The sequence below is a fragment of the Seriola dumerili genome, unplaced genomic scaffold (assembly GCF_002260705.1).
Source record: "Seriola dumerili isolate Sdu_G_001 unplaced genomic scaffold, Sdu_1.0 BDQW01000226.1, whole genome shotgun sequence".
Lineage (NCBI taxonomy): Eukaryota > Metazoa > Chordata > Actinopteri > Carangiformes > Carangidae > Seriola > Seriola dumerili.
The window spans coordinates 5351277-5370524 of NW_019174481.1; the positions used below are offsets into that span (position 1 = coordinate 5351277).

General features: G+C 41.6%; 2 protein-coding genes and 1 long non-coding RNA gene across 5 annotated transcripts in view; 2 read left to right on the plus strand and 1 right to left on the minus strand.

The window, feature by feature from the left end:
* Positions 1-4559, plus strand: part of ncan (neurocan) — a 48589-nt gene extending 44030 nt beyond the window's left edge. For both annotated transcript variants that reach the window (XM_022755297.1, XM_022755298.1), the window contains 4 exons: positions 152-234; positions 690-834; positions 1921-2103; positions 3307-4559. In XM_022755297.1, the coding sequence (XP_022611018.1) occupies positions 152-234; positions 690-834; positions 1921-2103; positions 3307-3425 (530 nt within the window). In that variant the 3' untranslated portion in view covers positions 3426-4559. The remainder of the gene's footprint in view (positions 1-151; positions 235-689; positions 835-1920; positions 2104-3306) is intronic.
* A 798-nt stretch (positions 4560-5357) lies between these two features.
* On the minus strand, positions 5358-10216 carry LOC111228990 (transmembrane 6 superfamily member 2-like). Its single transcript, XM_022755123.1, has 10 exons — positions 9948-10216; positions 8891-8994; positions 8698-8795; positions 8500-8603; positions 8302-8384; positions 8074-8198; positions 7254-7355; positions 7048-7140; positions 6848-6967; positions 5358-6748 (listed from the first exon to the last, which is right to left on the minus strand). Exons 1-10 carry the CDS (start codon positions 10037-10039, stop codon positions 6539-6541), a joined length of 1131 nt encoding a protein of 376 aa, XP_022610844.1. The 5' UTR covers positions 10040-10216; the 3' UTR covers positions 5358-6538.
* Positions 10217-11107: 891 nt separating this feature from the next.
* On the plus strand, positions 11108-15353 carry LOC111229062. 2 transcript variants are annotated; one of them, XR_002665395.1, is made up of 3 exons: positions 11108-11592; positions 12376-12470; positions 14451-15353. It is a non-coding gene; the product is annotated as an uncharacterized LOC111229062 (long non-coding RNA). The 2 variants fall into 2 exon arrangements; XR_002665394.1 differs by lacking the exon at positions 11108-11592 and adding an exon at positions 11844-12265.
* The last annotated feature ends 3895 nt before the right edge of the window (positions 15354-19248 follow it).

Below are 19248 nucleotides of genomic sequence, written 5' to 3' on the forward strand. Positions count from 1 at the left end.
AAATGAAATGATAGAGAAGAAGGTGATGGAATAGACGAGTCAGAAAGGGACAGAGAGTGTGAAGCACAGAGATATACTGTATGCCAGGGGGTGTTTAAGTATGTGTGTTAATTAGGTCAAAGAATCATGTTGTACTGGAATTTTTTTCCAGGTCTGGGTCATGACAACGCCTGGATCGGACTGAATGACCGCACAGTGGAGGAGGACTTTCAGTGGACTGACGGGAATGATCTGGTGAGTGATCGCCGTTGCGTTGTGCCGCCGACTGCGAAACACCAACTTTAGTTTTAAAGCTCCTGACAACATTCATGATGAAATGAGTTTAAAATACTCAAATAATGTGCATCATCAGGACAGTGTGGGCGTGGTTTGATCTGATTTGACAGATGGCGGTTTGAATCAGATAAAAACACCAATACAGAAATCTCTCATGAAAAAAAGCCTAAACTGTTCTGACTCTATTTTGCATGCAGAAAGATGCTGTTGCTCATGATAAGAAACTGATCGGGATAATATGTTTTTTATGGTCATTTAAATCTCATTTGTAATTTTACAAATGGCATTTATCTGAAAATACCAGTGTTCATCTTTGCCTGAAGCAAGGGGAGTAAAGATTGTTGATTTCCACAGTGACAGCCCTGACAAATGAAAGCAGATGCAGCTGAACTGTGATGTTTGCTGTCGTGCAGGTATATGAGAACTGGAGGGAGAGCCAGCCGGATAACTTCTTCGCAGGCGGCGAGGACTGCGTGGTGACCATTGCCCATGAGGATGGCAAGTGGAACGACGTGCCCTGCAACTACAACCTGCCCTACATCTGCAAGAAAGGCACAGGTACTGCAAGACGGCTGGACCGAATGCAACCAAACAGCCGATAGTACTCACTAACAAACTAACTATTCCTTTAGCGCAATTAAACACATGCAAACAAACAACAACTTTCTGTCCTTCCCTGTTTGACAAATTGAGGTCCAGCATGACTCACAGCGTAATAATCATTTCATGTGGAGAGAATTTTGCTGTCTTCATACAACTCGGTTCCTTGTGTGTTGACCAGCTGGCTGCCTGTTAGTCATCAGGGCTCATCATCAGTTCTTGTGCTCTGTATGTAGGAAACATTTCTTTATCACAAAGCGTCAGGAGCTGCTCAGACTCTTTTTCTCCATTAAAGGTCATGGCAGCAGATGCTCCAAAAAGTTAACCACAAACTTAAGTGAAGATTGCGATTCAGTCTCCAACCATGTATCGATTTTTGAAAGCAATATCCACTGGGCTCACTTACATTTTTGTCCACGCAGCAGAACTGTAGTTGCAGTTATTACCAATTATTACCTTGTTCACAAATATGATCTGAAATTCCTCTCAGCCATTTTGCCAGGTTCTCCTAATACCGCTCCTTCCCCCTCCGTGAGCCACAACTCAGCCGGCCTGAATGTGAATGCAGTGAGATCATGCGGGATGCAAAGAGAGCGAAAGCCGGGGAGCCGCTGAAGACACAGAGGATGGTCAGGAGGAGTTAGGAAAGGAAGGAGACAGATGGAGGAGGACAGGGAGAAAAGGATAGAGTAGTGTGAGTGTTTGTTTGTCGGGCTGTGGTCTCATGGCTCTGTGGTTTGGCTGTAGTCCCTGTCTACTGCAGAAACCTATTACCTCCCTTTGGCCTCACCACAGTTCAGCTCAGCTATCAGATACAGCAACAATGCTGCCATCTACAGGCAAAACACAGCTCGGTTACTGTGCCTTTAAAATAGATTTGTTTTATATAAATACAAATATGGACTAAGTGGAGGTGGAGACTATTACCATACATGAAGTCGTGGGCTTTTGGCACCATATATGACTGATGTGACATAAATACTGCATGTACACCAACCTTTATCTGTGTTATTTACACGGTTTTAATTGAATTATTTTTGGCAGTGTTGTGTGGGACCCCGCCCACAGTGGAGAACGCCCATTTAATAGGCCGCCGGAGGTCACACTATGACATCCACTCGGTGGTGCGCTACCAGTGCTCTGAAGGCTTCTACCAACGTCACATCCCCACCGCTCGCTGCCGGGCTGATGGGAGCTGGGAGAGACCCAGGATCATCTGCACAAAGTGTGAGTATTCAGGAAAAGGCAAAGGAAAAGTATGAAGCTTTATATTTATTTTTACAGTCCGTTTCAATTATTTAACTCGTAGTATTAGGCTGTCATTGTAAATAATTGATTTGTTTTGGCTTTCCTCGGCAGATATAGCCTAATTTCTCATCTTTATGGGTGAATGGCTAATGGGGAAAAATATGATCTCAGTGACTCTGACTGTGGCATGATTGTTGTCAGACAGGCTGGTTTGAGTATTTCACAAACTGCTGATCACCTGGGATGTTACACATAAAAGTGTGTAGAATTTATACTATTTTGTGAAAAACAAAAAAGAAAGATCCAGAGAGTGACAGCTCTGTGGAAGGAAACGCCTCGTTGATGAGAGAGGTCAGAGGAGAATGACCAGACTGGTTGGTGCTGACAGAAAGGCTACAGTAATTCAGATAACCGCTCTTTACAACTGTGGTGAGCAGAAAAAGCATCTCTGCATGAACAAAGGTCAAAGCCTTGTCAGGTTCCACTCCTGTCAGCCAAGAACAGAAATCTGAGGCTGCAGAGGACACAGACTCCCAAACACTGAAAAACAATCCAGGCTGCTGGTGTAATGGTGTTTGAATGCCAGTTATTGCTGACCTACGTTTCCCTTTATGGCCACAGTTTACCGTCTTCTAATGGCTACTTCCGGCATGATAATGCACCATGTCACAAAGCAAAAGTCATCTCAAACTGGTTTCATGAACATGACAAGTCCAGTGTTCTTCATTGCCCCCCCCCCCAGAAATTTAAACAGTGTCATAGTTTGTCACTAGATATATTGATTGTAATTCTAATTCAAAACTAATAAAACAAAAATGTTTTTAGTTATGTGTCTAGGTAAAAAAAAATAAGAGCTATACCACAAACCCAGAACCTTCTTGTTGTGAAGCAAGGCCTCGTCAGCGTCAGCCTTACAATACAAATATAAGGTCCCTTAAAATATGAAAAATATATAATGCAGAAACATACAAAGTAAAGGTAAGTCAATGAGAAGGGCAAACAAAGAGCAAGATATAAAACTATAAGCTGATTTTTAAATGGTGAGCAGAGGACTTAATTCACTGGGCGCAACAAGTGTGAGGAACGGTCACCGAAATCAGAGTTGTGTTGTTTATCTACAGCCCTGCAGCACATGTACAACATAAAACAAGATAAACATACGCGGCTCCTTCTCATTTTTAGCCCGGCGATCACACCGGTACAGACGCCACCACCACAATCAGCACCACGAGCGCCGCAGCCACAGGAGACACGGAGGAGAGGGACACAAGGCCAGAGAGGACGCACACAGCTACTACTGAACCAAATAACACAACGTCTGCGATGCCTAGGTGCTAACTGTGGCCCATAAAGAAAGACAGTAGTTCACATCACTCTCATTTCCTTTCCTGCTTCTGACCATGCTCTCTGTTTAGCTGACGAATAAGGTTTTCTTACTCTAACATAAAGTATATCTCCATGTCACCGAGTTCGGGTGTTTTGATGCCTCTTTTTTTGTTTTCACTACACTTCCTTTAACCCGAGGTCCATGCGAACACTAACTGTAACACTAACTCTTATTAACATCCTCCCTCCCTAACGTCTCAGTACAGTGAATCCTTCACCTGTCTATGAACTAAAGCCCTCTAGACTGACAGCGGTGTGTGAGCATGTGTGAGCGTGTGCATGTAAGAGAGAGACTTACAGAAGTGCTGAGTCACATTTTTCTTTTTTTTGTAAAAGTTTGCTTGTTCTACATGAAAAATGACTCTCATCCTAGTATTCTGTTTACAAAGCACAGATGTGATGATGCAAGATAGCATTCAGTCCTTGATAACCCTGAGCTTTTTGTATGTGTACTGTAGGTGTTACTTTTTTCCATAGAGTATAGCTGGTCTGTCTTAATCTACTGACATGCTTTTTTTCTGATATTTGCTATGTTTTTGTGTAATGTTACTATTTATTATGAATCATTTGCTAGTGAATATGCTTTCTTTTTTTACTTATACTTCAGAGAGCCGATGTAACATCGTTTTTCTATACCAGTATATAAGTCCAACAATCAATAACAAAATTAATCATGATTGCCTCTAATCTCTGTATTGTAAGTATTGTGGTGTTTGTTATTGGCTGATCCCTGATCAATAGCTGGACCTTGCCCAATTAAATAGACTCCCCTGTTCCCATAAGCACTCTCACCTAATAAATATGTCCCATTGGCATAGTTAGTTTGGATGGGATTATACAATACTTTCGTGAGATAACCACTTGATTGTATCTGAATTGCTGAATACTTTCAATCTTTGCACGGCTATATTTACATGATGGGTAGAATGTCACAATTTTTTTGTCTTTGGTCCCTTTGATATTTGATCGATCATCCACTTTTTTGGTGTTCTTATGACTTTTTGTCCTGCTGTTGTATTTCATTCTTAATAAAGTGAGAAAAAAATGAACATTCCTGAGTATCCTTCATTTAAGCCAAAAACAAAACAAAACAAAAAAAACAACAAATTTATCTGCTTCTATCTTGTAAACGTCTCAACAACTATTAGATTAATCACTGTGAAATTTTGCATAGACCCTCGTGGTCCCCAGAGGATGAAGCCCGATGAATTCGATTATCCCCTGATGTTTCCCATAGCGCCACCAGCAAGTCAATGACGTCCCCTATCAATAGTGTGAACTGAAATAATATCGGTGACTTCCCTGACTTTTCATCTAGTGCCATCACACAGAGCCACTAGCAAGGTTTTCTTTCACTGGTGTGTCTGTGTACAGATCCCATAATCCATTCGTCTTTGACAGGAAAGTGCTGTTGTGCTTAGATTGTTTCTATCATGTCACCAGTTTGGTACCCCAGCAGATGAAACTCTTTGCTGCTCACTTTATTTCGCTCTCTACACTCTGGGCAATAGTTTTATCCTGTTTGGTACATGAGCTCATCTTGGTTGCGTCAGTGAGCAGAATACTTGAGGAGAGAGAAGGATGACCCCACCCGATGAGTGAGACATAACAGATTGTGTTTGCCAGAATCAACAGAACCCCCAGTGTGAAAAAAGAGAAGATTTTTCTTATGTCGCACAGTATAATTACAGTATGATTTTGATCTGATAAAAAAGCAGTTCAATCACAGGGATGATCATACATCTGTCATAGGCGTCTTCCCCCCCATGTTTAATTCATCTCACACCATGGTCCCAGTTTCTCTACACTTCCAGATATAAACTGCACCGTTAACGTGAAATCAACCAAGGACGACGACCTCTGCCTAACAGCAGCTACAGTCCTGTACACACAGCATGTGAGGGCAACTTTGATTCACCTCAAAAGACAAACAGTTTACGTGATGCACAGCTGGCTGATGTGTCACGTCATCTTTTGTGCTGCTGTTGTGTGTGACAGCTAACCTAAATCCAGGGTTCAATGCTTATCAGTTTGACTACCACAGCGGTTCACTGTACATAGGGCACAATGACATCACCAGGCAGGGACAATATTGACTTCTGAGGAGATCGTCCTATTAAACCAGCAAACCGCTCAGCTGATGAATAAAAGCAGATTTCAACTTTGGATTTCGTGATCATGAATCTATGGCCTGTTACACGTTGAAAGCACAGAAAGACATAAGCCAAGAGACTCAGAGAAACTGCGTCATTTGAGATGACTAGAGCTAAAATGTTAGTTAATAAGTTGATGAGTTCATGGGCAAAACTATTTTTAAATCATTTATCGGTCAAAAACAGTGTCAGTGAAAAATGGATTGCTGGGACAAAACAGAACAATCTGAAGACATCACCCTGGGCTCTAGGAAATAGTGATACACATTTTTTTTTTTTTATTACTCACATTTTATAGACCAAATGATTGATCAATCAATCATTAGTTGCAGCCCCAGTAACAACAAATAGAATCACCAAAGACGGTGCACAGTATCCATCACCAGGTCGACTTTTCCTCTTGAGTAACATCTGCTACCATCTCCCTTATCACATCAACATAAGTTATTCAGACTTTCAAGATTTTATAAGTATAAGTTCACTGACCCTGTCACTGTTAGATCAGTAAGAACAAACTTTCAGCTGTAGAGCTGCAGAGATTTTGGTGTGGATTTCTGCATAGAAAGATGTAGAATCATGACTTTATGAACTGGGTGTCTGCATGAGTCACCTGAAAACTGTGAGAGACGATCACAGCCCTTAACTCCATCAACAGCCTTCTTATCAGGGTCCAATAGTCCATGCAGGGAGTGCTGCACGAGGTGACTGATTTTCAAAACAGTTGACTCAAGAGCAGTGTCTTTAGATTTCCTCTGGGTTTTGAGGTTGAAAAATTGTGAGTTTAAAGCAGTTTGTACACAAGAGAGAGTCCACAGAAAACATTCGGCCCGTCACAGCGTGAAGTATTCCTCGACAGTCAGCAGCTGGTGTGTGGTTTAGTTTTTCTTCTTCTCGTCGTTGGTCTGTCCCTCGGGAACAGGATTCATAAAATAAGCAGGGTTAGTGCGGCAGCGCAGGGCCAGCAGAGCCGGCGCAGCAGCGAGCAGCACATTGAGGGTGATAACAGGCCACCATTTGTCTGCTGTGACTCGGTATGTGAAGGGAGTGCGGGAGTGCAGAGATGCACCAATATGGCACCACTGGGTCTGGAGAGAACAGCAGGAAGTCAACATTAGACTTGTTATGTGGCATTTTGCTTTTTCACGCTATATGAATAACAACGAACACATTACAACCAAAGTTACCTGAGCCATGGCTGCTGCAAAGAAGATGGTCCAGTCTAACATCCAGCTGCACCCGGGTGTTCTCAGACCATAGATGAGGACAGTCAGCAGGGGAAGAGCATAGAACAAATGCACCAGCATCTAGAAGAATTGTGCACAAAAATCAGTTATAGATATACATTAGATTTGCTTTAATCCTGTGCATCTTTCTCCAGACTGACCATAACCCTGGGGAAGCCGACTGGGTCTTTGAGGTACGGCTCGTACTGATAGATGTAGGTGAAACAAGCGTCCAGGGGACAATCCAGCACCACCTGGAACACAGCAGGAGGACAGAACCGTATTCCAACATGTTACCTGATATCTCAGTGAGTAAGGCAGACATACTGGAAAAAGGCTACAAAAGCTAGCATGTGGTTTTACTCACAAAGCCTCTGAAAACAGAGAAGGCCATCGCCCCCACTAACAGAAGTGAGAGAAGCAGGTCGAGCGGGCGGGACAGCAGACCTTTCTTCTGCTCCTCGGCGATCTAGTCAACACGGACGCATTCTCAGTTAATGTAGGCACTGTCCATTTCTTTATTTTAATACCTTAATAATGATTAAAGCCAAATTCATATATTGATAGGGACAAAATTGGCTAAGCAAAGGATTGATAGTATCAGCACTACAGCAAGAACTGTGACAGGCTGCATAGGTATGTATATTTGTTATAAGTTTAAAGTGTTTTATTTTATTCATGATTTTATTTATAGTTACTATGATAATTTAATGTCTAGTGAAGTTTGCTGTTAAAGAAGTTCTGTTACCTTTTATTTACGGTTTCTGTCAGCTTTCATGATAAAGCCTATCATTAAATATGTGTTGGCCAAGACAGATCTTTATCACAGTAAAATGCATTAATGTACAAAACAAAAAATTGGTCAATATATCAAATCTCAAATATAGGCTAGTACCTGCGTGAGCCTAAAAAAAAAAATACAGCATCAGCCGGGCTGTGATATCATCATAAAAGTCAATTAGCACAAATTAGTTGATCGTCTATGGCAGTGGGTCCCAACCTGGGGTTTGGATCCAACACAATGGGTCGTGTCATGAGTCTAAGAGGTCGCAAGATTATCATCAGACGTGAGGAAACAGGAGAAAAAACTTGAAATGAAATAGTCTAAAAAGGAAAAGGGTTGGATGCCACTACTCTACACATAGTCTATTCAGAATATTGTAAATGTGTCACCAGTGGAAATGTACCTTGTCCGCTGTGACAACCGGCATCTCTCTGGGTCTGCTAAAGAGCAGGGAAGCCGCCCAGAAAGGCACCAGAAAGAACGGCACATTCCTCCAAAAGGCCGGTCGAATGTTAGACCCGTATTTACCTGCACAAACGAGAACGTCATCAGCAGAAATGGACCTCAAACAACACTCGGGATTAAATACATACACACAATGAAAAACAGCGCTTGCATAGGCTGCTCTCACCGATGACCACTCCCGGGATGAGAACAATTTGATGGGCGATGGAGGAGCCCGTCCACAGCAGGCCCAGGCTTCGATAGGACTTCCTGCATGAACAGAAAAGCAACAGGTTTCATTAAGACGAACCCGCTGAACACACAGCAGACAGGCAGAGATGGTGGCGGTGGCGGTGGCAGTGGTGGTGATGATGCCACAGCTCACCCTCTGAACATGCGGTGGATGATGGTGAGGAAGAGGACAACGTGAAAGACGCCTTCCCAGTACGACATCATCACAGCGTAGGCCGAACTCAGATGAGGTTCACCCTGAAGAGATAGCATCACACAATGACATATAAACACGTGATAAAAACCATCATCAGGAAGTCGTATTTAGGAGAGTGGGAGGAAAGGATCTTACCGTCTTTAGATAGAAGCCCATGAAGCCAGAGATGAAGCCATCCTGCTCTAAAGCATTAGTCAGGCCCACCATGCAGGTGAAGGAAAACTCTGCAAACACTGAAGAAACATATGCAGGATTTTTTTTTTTATTAAACACCTTCTACACCTTTATTTCACTGACAATGTCAAAATATTTGTTTAACTGGTTTTACCATAGAATAAAGGGTCAATTTTCTTATTGTGTGGCACAGTGAGGAGAAGAAGAAGAAGAACAGATCCCAGGACAACCATTCCCATTCCCAGGACAGGCAGAGGTCTGAGGAATAACAGTGACGGACACAGTGAGCGCTCATTCATCAGTCTACAACCCTGCAAGCATTTAACTACTAGCAACTATTGTGATCATCGATTTGTCGTTTATGTCAGTTTTCAAGCAAACAGTCACCGGTTGTAGCTTGTTGCTGCTTCCCTGTGTCATTTGTGTTAATTCACTGAATACCATCCAATTCTAGACAGTTTGTCAGACAAACCAGACGACATGAAGACGTCGCCTCGTGCTTTTTACCTCTACTTTCCAACATTTACATTCAATCAATCACGAGAAATAATCAGCAGATTATTCAAGGATGACAATAATTGTTGGTTGCAGCTCTAATTTTACTAGAATGTACAATCTCCCTCACATCCACACTTTCATCAGAAAAGACAACCCTCACAACAATTTTCTCTAAATGTGTTATTTCCTCCATTATCCTTTTAGAAAAAAAAAAAAAATCTAACACTGGATGTTGCACAAAACAGTTTTAAATATCAGTCAAGCCATACAGTGATCATATAGTTAAATCATTACTTTTAAAAGTGTATCTCTATGGATCAGTTGCACTGATTTTGGTGCAGACAGGGAACACCAGTGAATTTGGGTGATTTATTTTCATTTAAAAGCCTTGCACTCAGGGTAATCAGTTTAGCAATTTAATATATTACTTTTACGAGTTTAATCTATTTCCCCTCAACTAATTCATTTTCATCTCCTCTCGTTTTGTTTTCAAGGCCTGCGTGAATCTTGTTTTCAGTGTGGGCTTGAAGAATCTCAACTTTAATGGACGTTGAGCACGCCGTCGCTAAAACCGTCTTTTCCTCCAGGCTGTGGGCCTTTCACGAGCTTATTCATATCAGCGGCTTCACTGTACGATGCCTCCACGCCGCAGGCCAAGCTGAGAGGGAAAATATAGTGTATACACGCACACATACATACAGACACACACTTACTCCTGAAGCACGGGGATGTTGTTCAAGGTGTACAAGACTACAGGAGCCAGGAGGGAGAGGAGAAACACGGACACTTCCACCGGCGGCCTCATTGTTGAAAAACTGATTGTTTGACCTATTTTAAAAAAACAAAAAGAGAGAGAAGCATCAAGATGGAAATATCCCCAGCTAAACGCGCTTATTGGCGATGAAACGAGGCATGTTTGAAGCCAGCGTCCTCTCCACTGCCGCAGCCGAGGGAAGGAGATAATTGGAAGGAGTGTCACCAGTTGCCTTTTGATCTGTGATGAAACACCATGCTGCTCCAATGTGTCTGCTGTCTGGTAGCTAGGTCTCAAAGTTCAACTCAGGGGTCATGTCCAGCGGGCGAAATTTTAAAGGGAAAGCATGCAAGATTCAGATTATGGATTTCTGACTGGCACGTCATGCGTAAAATACTCATTTATTTTTCTATGCTGGATGTGGTGTTTAGGGACAGGCGGCTCCACATGTTACTGGAGAACCACTCTGATCATACAGGTCACTCACCGTTCAGCTTGTACAGACTGCCGCCTGCTGGAGGCAACTTTTTTTTCTTTCTCCCACCCATTGATAGCTTCAATTTGTGGTTTTGCCTTCTCCGGTCATGCAAGTTTTGGTACATGAGATGAGTCTGTAATGAAAAAAAAACAAAACAAAATCCCGGTCACACTGCACATGTTGAAGTGTTGTCTATAGGCTCATGTGGCCCCTGGGGTTCGTTTAGGGAGCCATCTGTCCTGTTTGGTGTAAGATTAAGAACTCCTCCATCTGATGTCTCCAGTCTTGATTAGATTCTGGATTATATCTGAAAGAGAACACAAAGTTCAGGACAAAGATTATGTTTTTTTTTTTTTCAGTCAGGGTGTTGTTTAAAACTAATCATCACTCTTATATTTGTTGCACAGTTGCTTTATAAAATATTGGCTCATAGCAGTCTTTTAACTGCAGATCATAGAGAATGAACATGTGCATTACGTAACTACATCTTAAGGATGAACAACATTTGTAAAGCAGGCCTACATCTAATGCAACTTTATCTTCTGTTACAAAGCGGCTGAAGAGGATTATGCTGCTGTTGCCACAGAAACTTAGTGACCAGTGGAAAGAGAGAGTAGAGAGGGGTGGGGAGTCCACGAAGAGAGTAGAAGCAGGCTGATTCAATCAGACGTACAGACAACCTGTCGCACACCCACACAGCAGACAGGGTTTTTTTTTTTAATTTGAGGTGACACAGATTTTGAAAAGAGTCCACTCAGTCTGCACCATGCTGCACCCTTTAATCATCGGCATTGTGACCGTAAACACTTCCCTCACCGTTGTCTATTGGACCTTCCTCCTGGGAGATGCCTACTTCAAGTGGCTGGTGGAGCCAGAAGACAAACCCAAGAAGGTGGTCACCCCAGCCTGAGGGAGTCACAGTCAATATGGACCTGCTTGGCTGAGTGACTGGGTGTTATTTTTGCGTAGGACTAGTTCAGCTTGTAGTGCTTTCTGTGGAGTCTGATTTTGCAGTCAATTTGCTTCTTGTTTCACCCGAAGAAGATCTGGAACCCCGCTGTGAACTTTAAAATTAACTGAACTGAATGAATCCCGCAAGTGAACGAGAAAGGAATCCTTCTCACAGGTAAAGTCTGACATTTATCTAAAACGTCCGCATCAGACAATATGTTGAATTGCATGATTTACTTTCTGCGAACTGTCTTGTAAAGTATCAGCGGCTCAAACTGCACCGCACTTGACTGTCAACAGGTTCCTCAGGTGATGCTCAATGAACTCCATCTTTTGTTTTGCTGTCTGCTGACTCAGTGAAAAGGTGTTCCCGGTGACGGTGGCATGTGTCAACCAAATCCTGTCAAGGATTACTAAAGAACACCTCCATAATGACACACACAGCCTTCCTCTCCTGACAGCTGCATCTTGAGACGCATTCAGAGACCTCACCCTGCTTATTTTTTGATCATATCCATTCCTCTCGTTTGTCTTTGTTTCACTTTGATTTCTCAGTCAAACCTTTTTACATCTCTCCTCTGAACAACATGTCGCACGTCTTCTACTGCGGGTTGCACCCAGTGTCTTGGTTCATTCTTTTTGCAAATATAACCATCACCATCATAGAGTGGAGTTTTCTCATTTCTCAGTTTAACCAAGTTCAAACTCAGCCTAAAGAAAATGAGTCTACACCATAGAGGAGGCAATCTGCAGCACATCCTGATGCTTCACCAAAAACATCTGAGAGGATAAAAAGTGCATTTTAGGACCACTGTTTACCTGCCCACTTGTAGAGAAAAACAATGATGGTGGGGTTTTTTTTTTCTTTTAGCTGTTTGCAGTGATAGAGCAGCCACTACGGTAAGCCTTTTGTTTGCATGACCTTAACCTTCTGCCATGTGTTTCTGGTTATTTCCAGAGCTGTCTGTGTACAACACACGCTAATTTGGAAGTCCTTTCATGCACAAGTCAAAGAAAAAAGCTGAGGAGCCGGTTTGAAGTCTTGATTACAAGGTAAGGAATTAAATCTATTCCCTAAAACATCTTAAACCTCATTTCCTCCTTCTCATGTTTAACATGTTCTCATCTTTTATATTGCAAGGGTAGATTAGATGTTGCTCTTTATCAGTTTCATGTGAGTCTTTCACAAGTTACATTTGATGACTTACAGTTTTCCCACCAATGGGAATATTTATTGGTCACAAAACTCAGATTGCATTTTGAAATATCGCCATCTGCTCTGTTATGAAGCAAGAAATGAGCCGTGCAAATATAGTGTCATATTAGTGAATTATGTGATGGGACATTTATAGAATACAAGAAGTGGACCTGCTGTGCTGTAAAGATGAATATAAAGCATGCAATATCCATAAAGTGATGCCAGTTTAAACCCAAGAGAAACTGGGTTTACTGTAATATATGTATCATATTTATATGCAACGTGGTTATGGAGGACCATAAGCCTCTTTGGCATATTACTGTCCACCTCTCCTCGCTCATATCTCTAATCCCTGCAGATGGAAAGCTGATATTGCTCTGTGACAGACTCAATCCTATTAACTCTGTCTGTCCTATATTCACCTCTCCTCCGTCTCACACTCCTCACCCCGCTGGAAATTTGACCGAGGACCCCCTCTCCAAAAGACTAGAAGGAGGAATGCTGGGATTTAAGTCTAGACGAGAGATTAGGAGAATTGGCACACTTATGTTATGAGATTTTTCTTGTCTGGTGAACCACATTTTAGTAGCACTATTCTGTGACACTCTTGACAATGTTCTCATTTTTTAAACATATTGACATTTCCATCTGTCAGTCAATCCTGCCATTCCTCCCAGCTTCAGACAATGTTATAAATCTTCTAACGCTCAGCTCCTCTCCCTCCTCCTCTCTGATGCACCTATTTCACCCGTTTTCCAAGTTTTCACAGAGCCATGAAGGAACTCGGATCTGCAACAACACAATAAATCTGTCATCGCCCCCAAAGAAACAGGCCCAGAGTTTCACCATATTCTCTGAACACTCTCCTGTTAAGAGAGTATCTACTTGTCAAAAACAACTCTACCAAAGCAGCCAAAACAATGAAGCAACCACCGGTTGTGTCCCTGAACGCCTCAGGAGGAGCTCTGCTTTTAAACCTCACACAAGTGGTGTTTGAGCACCGTCAGCTCCTGCAGCTGTCCAGAAGGAAGGCGGAGGAGGAGGAGGCCTATTTTGTGGACTACATTCCCCCAGCTAGAGATGCTATAACTCTGCCGCGCAATGTAGTCTACGTCCTAGTTGGGGTGGTGTTGGTTATAGTGGCCACTTACGCCATAGTGGGACACCTGATTAAAGATCTGATGCATGACCTGGCAGGTAACCCCAGGCTGGTGTTCTCTCCTTCCCATCAGTCCACTCCATGTTTGTGGTGTCTCTGAGCCCTTTCCTTACCCTGAAGTCTTGGGTCAAGGTGGCATCAACATTTTGTCTTTCCCTTCTTTATCGTCTTGGGTGACCGTGTTGCTTGATGACTCCCCTTCATATTTATTTATTTTTTTTTTTTTAAACCTTACCAAGTTTCCTTGTTGTACCATTAAGGTGAATACCAAAAAACTGATTAAAAGTTGAGTGAATGACTGCAGCTAAAGTAACATCTTAAAGGGGTACTCCAGCAATTTGGTGTTTTCTCTTCCACAAAGCGGGAAGGCCGAGCTATCCAGACCTTTAGTCAAAAACACTTGATCCTGTATTTCCCATAATGAAAGTTAATAGTATGTTTATTTAGACTTTGCTTACTTGGCAAAGGCCCACTTCTTTCAAACTCTAAACCCATGGTTAGGCAGCAATTCAGTAATTTCTAATAATTATACAACTTTTTCACAGGCTGAGTACACCATATGATGAGTAAACTAGACTTCATGTGTAAAATTGGTGGAGTGCCCCTTTAAAACACACCATCAAGTCAGAAAAGAACATTGCATTTCATTTCATTTTTATGCCTTTTCCCCTCACAGACTGGATTCTTGGCCCCAAACCAGTGGAGGATGATTCAGAGGAAGCAAAAGCAGAACTAGAAGCAGAGCGCCGACAGAGTTTTCCCAGTGAGCTGAGGGGGAAAGACATGCTGAGGATGGAGGAGGAAAAGGACAGGCCACTGCCCGGTTTCTACCAGAGTGAAGGAGGCTGCCGCCGTCCATCCACCCCTCCTCCACTGAGAAGTGCCATCACTTCGTCATACACTGGAGAAAAAAGGATATCCGCTCACAGTGTCACCTTCGCCTGCCCTGCGACCCCTTATGTCACCTCCCTCTGAGTTTTTGTCACAAAAGTCATTCAGATACATTTTTGTCTCATCTCTCATTTCAGTGCAGTAATCAGTGTTGTCTCTTTGCTGTAGTAATGCTTAAGCTAAAGCTATTTTTGTTTTCTATAAAAACAAATGTTGGTCAACAGTTATAGTTTTGATTCATTTTACAAGAAAATGCTTCCTGTCATCACTTATTAAAAAAGTTAGTGTAAAAAAAGGTCCACATTGTCAATAATTTCATTATATTGCACTATATTATTATTCGTGGTCCAATTGCTCATGCTACAAAATGTAAATTATGCACTATGTAAACTTCAGTGATGTTAATAGGACCTGCAAAAAGGACATTTTATTTTGATAACTGACATCAAAGCTAAAAAAAATAGTTTGACTTGAAAATACCTCTCAATGAAAATGTCAAATTCCTCCTAAGTGTTGTTAAATTGCACATAAATTTCCATTTCGGTGCATCTTCCACTGTCATGACTATCATTTTCCAATTACTTCACACTTGTTGCTGTAATGTTTTTCTGAAGAAAACACACATCAGTTTTCCTGTTCTGGTGTTGGGACTAAGCTTCTCTCCAGTAAACAGCTGAATAATACAAGAGTGCTGTTGTGTCTTCTCTGCTTTCATTAATCCATCTTACCTTACTCTAATACCTGGTTGTGTCAGGGGCAATGACCTTTGTAAATGCCAGGGATTACTCTACATCAGCCATATTAAATACTGTTCAGTAATAATGTACACACGGAGAGCGTTAAGATAGATAGATATACAGACAGATAGATAGACAGACAGATAATCTACATGTTGTTCTAAGTGCAGCAGGTAAATACTCTCCTTCATTTGGAAACTGCTTGCGGAGTCGTTCCTCTGACCTTGAGTACCTCAAGCTGCTGCAGCTAATCTAGTTTCCATATGCATCGCTCAACAAGCAGACAGATAGGGAGGGAAACAAAATGAAAAAATAATCAGGGGGAGAGATACAGTTGTAATTTTAATTGAAGTCTTTCTTGCTTTGTGTAGCCTTTAATCACAGGAGCAAAGATACCTAATGAACTGGAGGATCCTCACCTGCTTCTTTGCAAAGTTTGTGAGTATGTGAGGTAATGAGGTTATTTCCTATAGAGATTCTGTAGACACAGACTTTTAAAGGTGGAGGACATAGTATTTCCTGTGCATCTTTTTTGTAATTTGCATGAGGTGATGAGTCAGACAAAACCTCTGTGCTGGCTTCGTAATACAGCGATGACACAGAGATATTAAGTGGATATCCCCTGGCTGACAGCAGATTTTTGAAGACTACCGTGCGGCAATGGATGTGACAGTGGACAGCTTAAACGTTCGTTACAAGGAGGAAGATGGGACCGTGTTCTTTGAGTCTTATGTTCCCCCTTCTCGGGATGCTGTCCACCTGCCCACCTATGTCCTCTACCTGCTCATGGCTATCTTCATCGTGCTGTCTGTTCTTTACGCCATCATCGGGCACCTCATCAAAGACCTTATCCATGACTGTGCAGGTTTGTTACTGTAGCTGCAGCTTCTTAAAACCAGAAGATACTGTTTCCACTGTTCAATACAGTCTCTCATTGTGCTTTTCTCTTGCATCCTGTCTAATGATTTTCTCCTTACACATCTTCCCTCGCTCTCTTTTTCCAGATTGGATGTTTGGGGAGCAGCCTGAGGAAGTGGTGGTGAACTACTGTGAGGCAAAGGATAAGTTCATGGCCGACTGGTGTCCAGAAACCTCACCTGAACTGGAGGCGATGGCTCGGGCCGAGGAGAACAAGGTGGCTGACAGGGACTTCATGAAAGCCCCTGCCATTTGGATCATCAACACAGAACCTCGGGGGAGCAGGTCGGGACCCCGAGTGATTTTTGGGAAGAGGACTTAAGGAAGAAATGAGTGAGGAAGACGAAATCAAATCAGAGACGTGTTGTTGATGCTGACCTTCTGTATGTGGTGTGAATGCATGGATATAATGACTGAGAGGTGAAATGAGTGGCTGTAACACAATGTTATTGTGTAAGGGTGAAAATGTATTATATTGCAACAGTAGCGGGTATCTCTGTCTATGTAGGAGCTAAATGCTTGAGTGGTCTCATGAGGACATCTAGTGTCTGTTGAGGTAACTACAGCTGATTTGCTACATGAATCTTACTGCACAGTGATGCTCGCACGAGTTTGAGATTAGAGATGAACAAAGATTACAAAAAACTATGAGCATGCCTTGCCATGTCGTCTGATTTTTTTTATAGTTTATAACAGATTTTTTTTTTTCTGTTAACAGCTGATGAGAGAATATGTAGACAAAATGTGTGGTCAGTCAAGTGTATCAAGCGTTATGTCACTGTTGTGTCTGCTCAGCTAAAGATTTATGAATTAAGTTGCAGAGTATTTTCATTTTAATAAACAGAGGGGAAAGTTTGGGTTTTTTTTAATGTTTCTCTTTCATTTATATCTTATATTTGAAATATTCTCTGTGCTCTGAGCATTTGGGTAGTAGTGCACATATTTGGTATTATGTTAACAAAGACAACTTCAACAGATATTTCACATTGATTCAATAAATCATATTGGAACTTATTGGCAAAATATAAGCTATGGATGAAAATGTGATACTTTTTGGGTGCAAGAAATAATAAAAACAGCAACAAAAAATGTTGATAGTAGATCGATTAAATACAACTTTTACAAGCATCTTGGAGTAATTTTGTTGAAATTAGCCACTAGATGCACTTTGAGTAGGTTATGTAAATTAAAAGGTCAGCAACCTTAAGAGTTTTTTGTTTGAAGTCACAAGTGTGAAGTCCCACTGATTTGTATCAGCTTAGAGAGTATTAGTGGTTCATATCTGAATCATGTGGTTGCGAGATGTGCTGTGCTCTATGAATTTCCCACCAACTAAGATTAGATAACGTACTAGAAAGAAAGTTTTTTGACACTAAATTATTGCAGTTGAGGCTAACAATTTGGCATGAAGCTCCTGTGTGTGAACCTTTTAAAAAATATATGTTTCTTAGATTTTGCAATTTCTCCAAAATGACATTTGTACACAAGCCTCTCTTCCCTCCCTCCTGTAGCAGAGATAAACATGAAAAAGTGTTGAAATTAAGAGACCATGATATACAAAATAGGTAGTGGGGAAGCTCATAGTTCAAAAACAAAACAAACAAAAATGCAGCTGCAAGCAACAATATATAAGATCCCTGTATGTCATATATCACACAGATGGCATGGTTAGATTAAATACAAAATTGTGTAAAGCTGATGTGTATGTGTGAACCCTTTTAACCATAAAAAATCATCCTAACCAGACTAAACCTAAACATAAAGGGTCAGTTAAAAAAAACAAAAAAAAATAACATTGTTTCACTAAATAGCAACCTTAGCCCCAGGAGAGGGCGCTGTGGCAAAAAAAAATGGCCCCATTAGCTACATGCCACCACATCTGATATTGTGAAGGAAGCACAGGAACCTTTTCAGGCTAAAATGAGTGTGGAGGTCTTATAAGTCACAACCCGACAGGCATCCACTAAAGAAGTAAATGTGAAATACAACAGAATATTATGATATTTTTGCTCCTTCATTAGTTAAGAGTAATGACTTTTCATCCCCCGGGCTCATGTGTGATGCCGCAGGCTCAGCTAACGATCTCTCTCCTCTTTCAAAACTGTTTCTGTTGCACCCATAAGTGGTATTTTAAGGGTTCTGTGGTTTCTAACCAGATTACCAAAGCTGTATCCCTCTTCACATCCTCTTGCTGTTACTGAGTGCTAAAGCAAACATGACATAATCTTATTAACTTTGTCCCTCTAATCCTTCTCTTTCAGAGCAGGACCCCCAAGTTAATGTCACTATCTTCAAATTGATAAAATGATCAGCGGCCTCTGCAGCTTGAAACAAATATCAGCAGAGGGGGATCTCAGGGATTTTTAAAGGAACCTAACTGTATAGTGCAAGGACATGAAAATCCAGATAATGAGGCAAAACCTTATGGTCAGTTTGTGCTGTAGAAAGCATACAGGTGTAGTTTTTAATGTGGTATCTGATCATATGCTCTTTCTGTAGTGGTAACCAGCATTTTGATAAATCCCTGCTATGCCTCAAAGAAAATGTACATTTGATAAAGAACTCAGTCAAGGATTACATGCGGGACATTATAATAAGCCAGTATATAGGATAAGCTGTAAAAAAAAAAAAAAAAAAGAAAGAAAAAGAGCAGGACTGTTTAGTCTATCTCAGTGAAAACTGGAAGCTTATGCTACATTTTGTTTTGGTAACATGGTTGTGGTACTTTTATTTTGGAAAAATCAGTTACCTTTAGTGAAATCAGGGAATGTGCAGATCATTATTTTGAAGGATGTAACCTCAGACAGCTTTCTTGCTTTTGAAGCAGCTCTTCTCGTCTGGTGGTGGGGCTGGTTGAACAGCAGGGGCTCTGCAATGTGGGATGGGGGCTCGGTGACATCCCTGCTTTCATTTTTCAGGGCGCGCATC